The sequence below is a fragment of the Amblyomma mixtum genome, chromosome 4 (genome assembly GCF_055824585.1).
Source record: "Amblyomma mixtum isolate Tamu chromosome 4, ASM5582458v1, whole genome shotgun sequence".
NCBI lineage: Eukaryota > Metazoa > Arthropoda > Arachnida > Ixodida > Ixodidae > Amblyomma > Amblyomma mixtum.
In genome coordinates this window covers 27,918,546-27,931,328 of record NC_143015.1, presented here as the reverse complement: position 1 = coordinate 27,931,328, position 12,783 = coordinate 27,918,546, and the positions used below count along the sequence as shown (strand labels likewise).

At 50.3% G+C, this 12,783-nt stretch overlaps 1 protein-coding gene across 1 annotated transcript; it reads right to left on the bottom strand.

Moving 5' to 3' along the window:
- Positions 1–9,226: 9,226 nt before the first annotated feature.
- LOC149346018 (uncharacterized) lies at positions 9,227–11,533 on the bottom strand. Its single transcript, XM_089541235.1, has 2 exons — positions 11,389–11,533; positions 9,227–9,731 (listed from the first exon to the last, which is right to left on the bottom strand). Exons 1-2 carry the CDS (start codon positions 11,531–11,533, stop codon positions 9,295–9,297), a joined length of 582 nt encoding a protein of 193 aa, XP_089397361.1. The 3' UTR covers positions 9,227–9,294.
- Between the last annotated feature and the right edge of the window lie 1,250 nt (positions 11,534–12,783).

The following is a 12,783-nucleotide window of genomic DNA, read 5'->3' as shown; positions in this document are numbered from 1 at the left end:
TTCAGCAACTATACCTTCTTTGAGCATAAGCGCTACGCCTCCCCCTCGCTTATCTCGACGGTTACAGAAAAAGGATTGATAACCAGAAAGCTGGAACCTATGCGATGTGGGCGTTAGCCAGGTTTCGGTTAACATTATAGCAGTAATTGGTATTCCGAAGCTGTGGATTAACATTTCTAAATCGTCTGTCTTATTTGCTAGAGATCGCACATTTTCATGGAAGAAGGTCATTGCTGGTTTTTTGTCTGATATAAGCTGTTTTAGTTCAGAAGGCAGATAACCCATATCTAAAATAACGAAGTGCAACAAAAGTTTTCACATTTGTTTTTCCTACGTCATCTTATGCAGATCGTCATAGTGGGCAATGGGAACAATGGCGCTGCCTTCAGATTTTCGGGTGAAGATCTTGCCATTTCGGCACCATGCAAATTTCCAGCCGAGTTCTTTCTTTTTGCTGTTTGCAGCACCAAACAAACGTTTCATGGCTGGACATAAGTGCTCATTGATGTAAATGGGAGTGCTGGGCTGCAATTCTGTGTCAATGTCCTCGGTTGTCAGTCGTTTTTTTCGAGCTTTTTCTAGAAAACAGTCACGCTTAGCCCTGTGTGTGAACTGTACCACATTATTAGGGCTTTGGTCGTTGCCGGCAGTCCTAACCCGGTGGCAAGCTTCAACATCACCCTCCTCAAAGGGGGCATCAAGGGCCACTGCAAGTTTCCTTGTTATTTCGAGAGTGTTTTCCTTCGGCCCAAGAGGTACACCTTTGATTTCTGCGTGGAAACACCTCGTGTGCTGTTCATTTTGCAAGAGTCTTATTTCATGATCTTTGAGTTGTACAAGCAGGGCCTCTCTGTCCTTTTCCAGAGCCGTTACTGTGTTCTTTAGCTCTGAGTTCTCGTTTTCCAGCTTACTGACTGATGTTTTCATTTCCTCGTAATTCTCGTTCGCAAGTTCCAAGAACCCCTTCATTTCTCTGATTTCTTTTCTTATGTCTCTTTCAAGACATTAACGCAGTTCTTTAAATTCATTCTTCACGCTTAAGTTCTTCGAACAATTTGGCAAGCTCTTGCTTGCCTGACATTGCCAAGAAAATGAGAGCCAAACGAAAAAATAAGCGAACGTGATAGCAAGCGAAAGATGTTTAGAAGCACCGAAGTACAATAGGATAAACACTTGTGCAACACAAATGTGGCAGCAGCAGCAGCAGCAGCAGCAGCTAAGGTAGAATGTCTATCACACTATACAAAGCAAGCATATAAAAAATTACGAACCTGCGTTGCGGAAAGGAACGGCTCAATACGCGTGCACACGGCCGCAACTGCTGCTGCCAACTGATGCGAAGGGGCTTCCTGCTGGGCTTTTAACCGTGAGGCTTGGGATCCCGCGCATGCGCGTTGCTGGAGATGCTGCGCAAACTTGATGCTTTGCTCTGGTGATAACAGGTGCAGTCAGGGTCGATCCGAAAGTTCTCTTGCCGGTAGCTTCTTGTAGCTGTATTCCGTTACCTGCGTTGCGGAAAGGAACGGCTCAATACGCGTGCACACGGCCGCAACTGCTGCTGCCAACTGATGCGAAGGGGCTTCCTGCTGGGCTTTTAACCGTGAGGCTTGGGATCCCGCGCATGCGCGTTGCTGGAGATGCTGCGCAAACTTGATGCTTTGCTCTGGTGATAACAGGTGCAGTCAGGGTCGATCCGAAAGTTCTCTTGCCGGTAGCTTCTTGTAGCTGTATTCCGTTACCTGCGTTGCGGAAAGGAACGGCTCAATACGCGTGCACTCGGCCGCAACTGCTGCTGCCAACTGATGCGAAGGGGCTTCCTGCTGGGCTTTTAACCGTGAGGCTTGGGATCCCGCGCATGCGCGTTGCTGGAGATGCTGCGCAAACTTGATGCTTTGCTCTGGTGATAACAGGTGCAGTCAGGGTCGATCCGAAAGTTCTCTTGCCGGTAGCTTCTTGTAGCTGTATTCCGTTACCTGCGTTGCTGAAAGGAACGGCTCAATACGCGTGCACACGGCCGCAACTGCTGCTGCCAACTGATGCGAAGGGGCTTCCTGCTGGGCTTTTAACCGTGAGGCATGGGATCCCGCGCATGCTGGAGATGCTGCGCAAACTTGATGTTTGCTCTGGTGATAACAGGCGCAGTCAGGGTCGATCCGAAAGTTCTCTTGCCGGTAGCTTCTTGTAGCTGTATTCCGTTACCTGCGTTGCGGAAAGGAACGGCTCAATACGCGTGCACACGGCCGCAACTGCTGCTGCCAACTGATGCGAAGGGGCTTCCTGCTGGGCTTTTAACCGTGAGGCATGGGATCCCGCGCATGCTGGAGATGCTGCGCAAACTTGATGCTTTGCTCTGGTGATAACATGTGCAGTCAGGGTCGATCCGAAAGTTCTCTTGCCGGTAGCTTCTTGTAGCTGTATTCCGTTACCTGCGTTGCGGAAAGGAACGGCTCAATACGCGTGCACACGGCCGCAACTGCTGCTGCCAACTGATGCGAAGGGGCTTCCTGCTGGGCTTTTAACCGTGAGGCTTGGGATCCCGCGCATGCGCGTTGCTGGAGATGCTGCGCAAACTTGATGCTTTGCTCTGGTGATAACAGGTGCAGTCAGGGTCGATCCGAAAGTTCTCTTGCCGGTAGCTTCTTGTAGCTGTATTCCGTTACCTGCGTTGCGGAAAGGAACGGCTCAATACGCGTGCACACGGCCGCAACTGCTGCTGCCAACTGATGCGAAGGGGCTTCCTGCTGGGCTTTTAACCGTGAGGCTTGGGATCCCGCGCATGCGCGTTGCTGGAGATGCTGCGCAAACTTGATGCTTTGCTCTGGTGATAACAGGTGCAGTCAGGGTCGATCCGAAAGTTCTCTTGCCGGTAGCTTCTTGTAGCTGTATTCCGTTACCTGCGTTGCGGAAAGGAACGGCTCAATACGCGTGCACACGGCCGCAACTGCTGCTGCCAACTGATGCGAAGGGGCTTCCTGCTGGGCTTTTAACCGTGAGGCATGGGATCCCGCGCATGCTGGAGATGCTGCGCAAACTTGATGTTTGCTCTGGTGATAACAGGTGCAGTCAGGGTCGATCCGAAAGTTCTCTTGCCGGTAGCTTCTTGTAGCTGTATTCCGTTACCTGCGTTGCGGAAAGGAACGGCTCAATACGCGTGCACACGGCCGCAACTGCTGCTGCCAACTGATGCGAAGGGGCTTCCTGCTGGGCTTTTAACCGTGAGGCATGGGATCCCGCGCATGCTGGAGATGCTGCGCAAACTTGATGCTTTGCTCTGGTGATAACAGGTGCAGTCAGGGTCGATCCGAAATTTCTCTTGCCGGTAGCTTCTTGTAGCTGTATTCCGTTACCTGCGTTGCGGAAAGGAACGGCTCAATACGGGTGCACACGGCCGCAACTGCTGCTGCCAAAATGTGAGCTTCTTAACCAGTAGGTCTGATACAAAGAAGACAGTGGGCCTACAAAAGACCACTCATCCTGTCTACTCCCTAACGTCGTCCCGTCCTTTGCAGTTTCCCTTTCTCCAAAATTAAAATGGCTTCTACCTATTTGAAAGTGGTTTCAACAAGTGACAGACTTCGCAGCAAAGGGTCAACCAACCTGCATGAAATGATCTTTGAGTTGTTCCCAGATGGCCCGACATGCCGCATGAATGCACCGCCGCGCGGTTTCAATGTCAACACGGTATGCCAGAGCAATATTACATATGTCCTGACCCGAAGCCAGGTAACTGCAAGAGAAAGATGACAATGAATTCATGTTGAGGCACTTGCTTAGCACTTCTGCTGGTGTCATGTCCTAGTTTTCTATAATTTTATTCTGTAAACACACTGCCAGGACTTGCAACTTCAAGATTTTGCAAATGCAAGATTGTTGGTTTAGAATATTCGTACATTCAAGTAATCCCGTCAAGACTACTACTACACAACCTAATTTGATGTACATGCTCAGTGTGTGTAAAAACCCATATGGCTGAAATGTATGCAGCCCTTCACTATGCCATCTCTCATACCTGCAAAGGCTTTGGGACAAACTTTAGAAACCAGCCAAACTTTACACCGGCCCAAAAGGGAGGGAATACATGCAAGTAGAGTAGTAGTAACTCTGAAGAACCACTCATTTATTTATTTATTTATTTATTTATTTATTTACAATACCCCTAAGGGACCTCGTGCGAGGGTATTACATAGGGGGGGGGGGGGCGATACAATCATAAAAATATGGCACAGGAATTTGAACAAAATACACGTAATAATGAATTAAAACTAGTAATGTACACGAATAATAACAACAAACAACGCAGAATAAAATAGTCAGTAAATGCACATAATACAACAAAAATACCAAATCTGTTAGTCCGTGGTTTGCTTTAGCGAATGCTGAAACGATTGTGGGTTAACCTCAATAGCTATGTGTGATGGCAAGTTATTCCAATCTATTATAGTGCGAGGAATGAATGATTTCGCGTAGAGCAATGAACGGCATGTGATGCGTTTTATTTTGTTAACGTGGTCACGGCGAGGAAAGACTGCAGGGTGTGGCAAAAAGAAGTCGTCGTGGAGGGTGGGATGGTGATACAGTTTGTGAAGCAAGGTTAGGCGAGCGAAATGGCGTCGACATGATAGCGGTTCCAACTCGGCACGTTGTTTTAATGCTGTGACACTGGTGAAGCGTGAATAATCTGAAAAGATGAAGCGAACAGCACGGTTTTGCAGGGATTCAAGGTTGTTTATGATGTAAGCTTGATGAGGGTCCCATATGGCAGAAGCATACTCAACTTTCGGGCGGATTAGCGTGATGTAAGCAAGTTTTTTTAAATGTGAAGGCGCGTGTTTGAGATTATGCCTAAGAAGGCCGAGTGCGCGATTTGCTGATGCTAAGATTAAGATTAAGATTAAGCATTAAGATAATCTTATTCCTAAGAAATATGTAACGTGTATATGGCAATGTCTCGTGCCACGCACAAATGCATAAAAAGTAAACGCAGTATGCAACTTGTGCTAGGCAGATCATACGAACATGTCAATGTATGAATTGCATTAAGTGTTCTCTGATAACGTTCCACTTCCTGAAGTGTGTACATTGAATACGTTTGGCTTATTAGGCTGTTTATGTACAGAAACGTTGGAAAACTGAACAAACTGCAGTGAGTTTTGCAAGTATTTCATTACACTGCAAATTTTAGCAGATTTTACAGCTAACCGAGCATTCTTGCTAACCCATATGTAATTTAATTTAGCGCCTTAAGCAGGCAGGCAATCTCAACATCTGACAGGTGTCAAATTCATGTCCACACAGGATATTAACACAAGCACACTACATGTTCAAACACTCCTTGCAAATCAAAACTCGGACACACCTCAGTGCTATTGCTAGCCGCTCGCCTGGTTCCAGGGGCTCTCTTGCGACGTATTGCCTGGTGAGGTCGGGGGCCACATAGCTCAACAACTCGTCAAAGAGCTGTGGTGTCATTCTATAATATTTGAAAAAAAAAACTTGTGGTCCCCTTCTCTCATGCGACGCATCTGTTGACAAAAAATACACAAAACGTAATGATGCAAAGACAGAAATAAAGCCTAGCAGGAATTTCCTCAATATTACAAGTCAGTGGTTTACTACAATACGGCACCCATGAAAACCACTGAGCTGAAATTCTCCTGAAACTTGCCTCATTGAGTGCTCTGATAATGGGGATGCAATTTTTCTTTTTTTATGACCCTTCTTCACTGTTGTGTAGTCATAAAAAAAAAGTGATGAGTGGAAGTGATGAGTGACTGATCAAGTCGGGCAGAACTCATTTTTGGCGCTGATGAAACAGTGTCCAGTATGCAGAAAATTATTTTTGTTGCCTTTTCCGGCTGCGGATGCATGGAAACACGCACTATCCGAACGGTTTGCCCCACTGCAGTGGGTATATTGTACAGCTAGTGCCCTAGCTTAACTACAGCTTCAGACTGGGCCGCATCCGACCAGGAGCTAATTTATGGGTCAGTCACGGAGGTGGTGGAGGAGGGGTATTGCAACAAAAATCCTTTTGTTTTATTGCAAGAATGCGGTCTAATACGGTATTCCTACGTGTTTTTGAAGGGACGGGTGCTGTCCCCCTCCATCTCCACGTCTGTTCCTGCATCAGGTGCAAGAACTAAGGACTGCTACAGTGCGGTTTATTTGCTAACTGCAACCATAAGGAGTGGCAGTGAAAAAAAAGCTGTCACGCTGCCTTAAAAATGAGAGGCTCCGCCGAGACAATTCTCCCTTCTGTCGCTACTGTACTCTACCATGGCTAGCCTCGACGGGCGATGTAGGTCCGGTCGGGCCGCGACCGAACAAAACGCATCGTGCGCTGTTCACTTTTACCGTCACAGCACAGGCGCAAAATAGTTTGCTGAATGGCGCTGGGCACGCTACCCTTTGATTATACACTTATAGTAAGCGAGGGTACTTACAGCCGTGTGATACAGTCCTTCTTGCTTGCGCGCCGCGAAAACAGGCCGCACCCACTTCTCCGCTGTTGCCGCGCCTGCCTCTTCTTCAGCAATAGAAGCAACAACGCTCTCTTCAAAAGCAGCAGAAGTCGCCATTGTCTGTTTACCGCTGGCATGACGATCAAACCGGCACTCGAATTGTTGTTGTGGTTGTTATTGTTAGCCTGCCAGCTGAACTAATAGCCGCTGCTCGTAATCGGTACTCGGACCAACGCAACTTAGTTGCTAGCATTGGGTAATGAACCTGTACTGCTCCGCTGAACACGCACTTCTTGAAACTAAATGTACTTTTTAATTTCAACTCCTACGATCCAATGTGTTAATCAACCAACAATTTGGCCTTCATTACGTTCCTGTTTCAATAACAAGGAAAGCCTAACGACCATTACATGACAGTTCAAGGGTTTTGGTTTTGGCCGGTTTCGGTTTGTTTCGTGGTTTGGTCTAGCAACGTTACCTGCAGCGCGCGACCGGGCTAACCGGGCGCGCACTAGCGCCATGAGCTTGGAGTTGTGCAGCGCGTTTTTCGAGCGTCGGGGCGCGGCGCTCAGCGCGCAGTCGCGCGCGGCGAGCGGCGCGCAGGGCTTATGGAGTTGGGGCTTCAGGCTATGAGCCATGCCGTAGTGAAGGGCCCCTGAAATTTATACCATCGGGGGTTCTTTAACTTGAACTGACATCGAACAGTACAAGTGCCTGTAGAATTTCGCCTCCATCGGAATTCGGCCGCCGCGGCCGGGATCGAAGCCGCGTCTTCCGGGTCAGCAGCCGAGCGCCGTAACCACTGAGCCACCGCGGCGGGTATATATATATATATATATATATATATATATATATATATATATATATATACCCGCCGCGGTGGCTCAGTGGTTACGGCGCTCGGCTATATATATATATATATATATATATATATATATATATATATATATATATATAGCGAAGTATACGCTTCGTTAAAGGAAACATATTTATTCAACTCGACGTTTCGATCGGAAGACCGATCTTCTTCAGGAGTGATTTTACGTTGTTAATGCATCCCCTTTTATAGGGGCGGGCACAGAACAGGTAAGTGGGAAACACTAAGCACATAGCAGAAAAATCCGCATTTTTTTTTAAACTTTAAACTGGTATAAGCCATCAGGCGTCACGAAGGCGGTCTTCTCGCGGTCCTTTTCATCAACGGCAATTTGCCAGTACCCCGATCGAAGATCAATTGAAGAGAAATATTTGGCGCCGTGGAGGCAATCTAATGCATCATCGATCCTTGGGAGTGGATATACGTCTTTTTTTGTGATGCGGTTGAGGTGCCGATAATCAACGCAGAAGCGCCAGCTGCCGCCCTTCTTTTTCACCAGGACGACTGGTGAAGCCCAAGGACTTGACGAGGGCTCGATTATGTCTTTTGCGAGCATCTTGTCCACCTCTTGATTTATGACGGTGCGTTCGGCGCTGGACACTCGGTACGGACGTCTGCGGAGGGGAGCGGAATCACCGGTGTTTATGTGATGCGTCACCACAGAGGTCCGAGCCAAAACACGGCTATCAAAGCCGAAGATGTCGCGGAAAGATGATAAGAGGCACCTAAGATCGCGAGCTTGCATCGGCGGTAGGTCAGAAGCGATCATGTCTGCGTAGTCGTCCGTTGGGTTCGCTGTTGATGGGGCCGCAGGCAGCCGACATTGCTGAGTGGAAGGTAAGCAGCTGTCCACCACTGATATTACACATTCGGCAGCAGGGCACAGCGTGGCGAGTGAGATGCCTTGCGGGAGCGGTTGGATGGATGAACCAAAGTTCAGGACCGGAAGGTACGCTCGGTTGGCCGACGTTGTAAATACAATGTGCGGAAGCGCAATGCTGCGCGTCAGGGCAACGTCAAGTTCCGGAGTGACTACGTAGTGACCATCAGGTACAGGGGGAACAGATGAGAAAGAAATGTAAGTTGCGGCTTGAGGCGGTAGGCGGACAAAGTCGACAGCACAAAGACGGTGTATAACTGGGGACGGCGACTCAGCAGAAAGAGGAAGGTCAAGCTGAACAACATTACTGGCGCAGTCAATGAGGGCTGAATGCTCAGACAGGAAGTCGAGGCCAAGAATGACTTCATGAGGGCACTGGTCCAGAACAGAGAACAGAACGGATGTATGGCGGCCGGATATGGTCACACGGGCTGTGCATAGTCGAACAACATAAGGCGTTCCGCCGTCGGCAACGCGGAGAACGGCTTTGGGTGCAGGGGTCAGTACTTTTCGGAGGCGGCGTCGTAGGGCTGAACTCATGACGGATACGTGCGCGCCTGTATCGATCAGGGCTCGCACAGGCACTCCATCGACATGAATGGCGAGCAAATTATGGTGTGCGCGAAGGGCTAATCGAGGATTTTGGGACTGGGGCTGTACTGCAGCATCACCTCCAGACACTGCAGCGTCTAGTTTTCCGCTTGCGAGCGTCCGTAGGGGCCAGGAGAGGAGCGACGGCGTTGAGGCGAACGAGACTGTCGACGCAGGGGGGACGGGGAGCGGCTGGAGCGGGGAATCTGGCCGTCGACTGTAGCACTGTGCTGGGCTGGAGGGGGCGTGTAGTGGCTGGGCTGTTCGTTGTCGCGGTGGGAGCTGAGAGGACGTATTGTAGTGAATCGACAAGTGGTTGGCGAAGAAGAAGGAACGAGCTTTATTAGCGGTTAGTAGTTTTATAGCCTCTTGGCTAGTGACGTCACCGGGGCCACTGCCGATAACAGATGGCTTGGTCGGTGGGCCTCATAAGATAAGCACGGCACGTGTCAGTAGCGCATTCGGTTCACAACAATTCTTCCCCCTTAAGGAGCGAAGCGGTCCGGGGGCCGACGCTGCCGTTTTGACCTACGCGGTGCGTCAGCGCCGTCTGTTCCCTGTGCTTCGTTTGTACAGTCTTCGGCTTGCGCGTCTGGCGTCGTTTGACTGTCCGGTCCTGGTTGGGACCCACTCTCCCCACTGCCGTGACCTTGAGGCTGCGAGTCCACTGATGCTCTTGCGCTGTCCTCAGCCATTGATGCTTCCGTGGGTGCCTGGGGCTTAACGTCAGCCCCTTCCACACTGGTCCTCCTGGTCTTTAGTTGGTCGAGGTGGCGGCGATGTTGCTCCCCATCTGCTGTCCTTACGGTTGTCATGCGTGAGCCCTCGGTGGACTCTACCACGCCTGGTTTCCATTTGTCGCCCACTCCGTAGTTCTTGAACCAGATTTCCTTGTGCAGCGGTTTTCCGGTGTAGTATTCATCTGCAGAAGGAAAGGATCGTGATACCACATTGTGTAATAAACAGCGTGGCTGATATCCGAGAAGCATGGAAGCCGGAGTCTTCCCGTTGGGAAGGGGAGTGCGCCGATAATGAGAAAGAATGTGGTCCAGGCGAGATTGCAAACTACCTCGCGTGTTTTTGTTTAACCCGTGCTTCACAGTCCGTACCGCCCTTTCCGCCAGACCGTTAGACTGTGGTTTGTAGGGAGCGGTCCGCATATGACTGATGCCATTGCGCTTCATATATGCCCTGAACTCCTCGCTAGTAAACTGCGGCCCGTTGTCCGTCACACGTATCCTCGGCAAGCCGAATCGGCTGACCATAGTCTGCAGTGCTTCAATTGTTTTTCCCGAGCTGGCTGTCTTCATTAGAGTGACCTCGATCCATTTGGTATGAGAATCTACCACAATCATCAGCATGTGACCTTCCACAGGACCTGCAAAATCAACATGAATTCTAGACCACGGCTCCGCTGTTTCTGGCCAAGGCACGGGTTGTCGTGCTGGGGGCGTGCTGCCCCATTCTATACACGTTGGACATGCGCTAGCCAGCTTCTCAATGTCTTGATCGAGTCCTGGGTACCAGAATACAGAACGGGCCAATCTCTTCATAGCCGCTACTCCTTGATGAGCATCATGCAACATACGCAGCATTGGTAGCCGCGCACTCCTCGGAATTACCGCTCGATGGCCCCAGTATACAATTCCATGGCTGGACGTCAGTTCGTCCTTCCTGTGCATGTATGCGCGTAAAGGCTCCTGAGCAGGTTGCAAGTATCGTGGCCAGCCGTTCTGAATGTAATCGCGGACTTGTGCGAGTTGGCTATCGTCCGCAGTCATCGTAGCCAGATCGCTCGCCGACAGCGGGCCGGAGTCTAAGTGATCGGTTAGAAGGACGTACTCACTAGCGTCCTCTTCTGCAGCCTTAGCGTCATGCGCCTGCCGTACAGGTAAACGGCTGAGGGTGTCCGCCGGAATTAACGCCTTCCCTGGCTTAAACTCTATTGTAGGCGCTTAGTAGGAGTGACCAACGCTGAATCCGTGCAGCGGCCATGGCTGGAACGGGCTTAACAGGGCTGAAAAGGCCGAGGAGGAGCCTGTGATCTGTGACGAGCGTGAACTGATTCCCGAGTAGATATTCCCGGAACTTTGTAACACCGAAGACCACAGCCAATGCCTCTCTTTCGATTTGCGCGTAATTCCGCTCAGCTGGTGACAGAGTTCGTGATCGGAACCCGATTGGTAGATCTTGCCCATTTACTCTGTGATATAGCACTGCGCCAAAGCCACACGAGGATGCATCGGTTTCCAAGATAAGGGGCTTATTTGGATCGTAATGCACCAAAAACTTTGCCTCTTGTAGCAGCCGCTGGGTTAATCGGAAAGCGTTATCTTGTCTCACTCCCCACTGCCAGCGTGCGTTCTTTCTTAGCAGTTCATACAGCGGCTCCAAAACAGTAGCCAAGTTTCCCAGAAATGCGGGGTAATAGGTTACGAAGCCCAAGAATGCTCGCAGTTCCGCAACACAGTTTGGCTTCGGCATCTTTGCTATCGCGGCCATGTTGTCTGTCTTAGGTAACAATCCGTCCGCACTTATACGATGTCCCAGAAATTCAACTTCTGGTTGCCTGAACTTACATTTCTGCGGATGCAACTTGACACCGTGCTGCCGGAAACGTTCGAAAACTTGACGCAGCGTCTCCGAGTACCCTCGTTTCTCCGCGATTACCACATCGTCCAGGTAAACTTTAACGCCCGGAATGCCTTGCAGGATGCCTTCCATACGTCTCTGAAAAATAGCAGGGGCGGAGGCTACACCAAAAGGAAGTCGATTAATGCAAAACAGGCCTTTCTGAGTGTTTACGACCAAGAGCTTCCTGGTTTCCTCGTCGAGTGGCAACTGATTGTACGCATCTTTCAAGTCGATGGTGCTGAACACTTCAGCCCCGTTTAGGTTGGCAAAAATATCCCGTATTTTTGGCAATGGGTACTGCTCTGTGACACATGCAGCATTCGCGGTCACTTTGAAATCGCCACACAATCGAATGGAGCCATTCTTCTTGATAACGGGAACGAGAAGCGTGGCCCAGTCCGCACTGTCGATAGGCGATAGAATGCCTTCTTTAACAAGCCGGTCTATCTCCTTAGACACTTGCTCTCGCATTGCATATGGCACAGAACGAGATTTGCAGAATCACGGATGCGCATTTTCATGCAACCGCAAATGAACTGCGGGACCACCAATGCGTCCTAGGCCTGGTGTAAACAGATCGCTAAACTCTTCTAACGGCGCGCTAACCGAAGCTTGATGTGGAAAATTCCTCTCACCCGTACTTGCCTCGCTGACAATGCTCAGGACAGCCCTTCCGTTGCGTTCAAATGCGCTGATAACGTCGCGTCCGCACAAGTTCGGACCATCACACTGCAGCACGGTTAGCTTCGCTTCCAGAGTTTTACCCGAGTACGAGACAGGAAGCCGGAGCTCCCCCTTCACGGGAAGCTGCGACGGGACCAATAATTTCGACAGTGGCGGGAGATGTGGCCAATGCGGGCGCGACACCGACTGTTGCACGATGTTCACCCCGGTATTGGCCTTCCAGGTGCTGTCGTACTGGCTCTCTGCTGGTACGCGCCGTGGCCTGGACCCCTGCCCATCACCTACACTGCACTTTCCGGATTCTTCAGCTCCGTGGATGCCTTAACAGTCATCTGCTGTATCAACCGGACCTGACCGCCCATATTTGGCGCCGCTCGACGCCTTCGCCTGGAAACCACCGCCATCGACTACGTCATCAATCACATGGCCAGAGGCAACAGTATTTAATCTGCGGCACAACGTCAGCTCGGCGGGGCGCGACACCGACTGTTGCACGATGTTCACCCCGGTATTGGCCTTCCAAGTGCTGTCGTACTGGCTCTCTGCTGGTACGCGCCGTGGCCTGGACCCCTGCCCATCACCTACACTGCACTTCCCGGATTCTTCAGCTCCGTGGATGCCTGAACAGTCATCTGCTGTATCAACCGGACCTGACC

Bases quoted from the DNA above. Each gene is read 5' to 3' on its own strand.
- LOC149346018 (XM_089541235.1), bottom strand. From the start codon at position 11,533: ATGGAAGGCATCCTGCAAGGCATTCCGGGCGTTAAAGTTTACCTGGAC. The intron at 9,732-11,388 runs GTAAGTTCAGGC...TTCCTTCTGCAG, and splicing joins CAAGTTGCATCCGCAGAAAT to ATGAATACTACACCGGAAAA.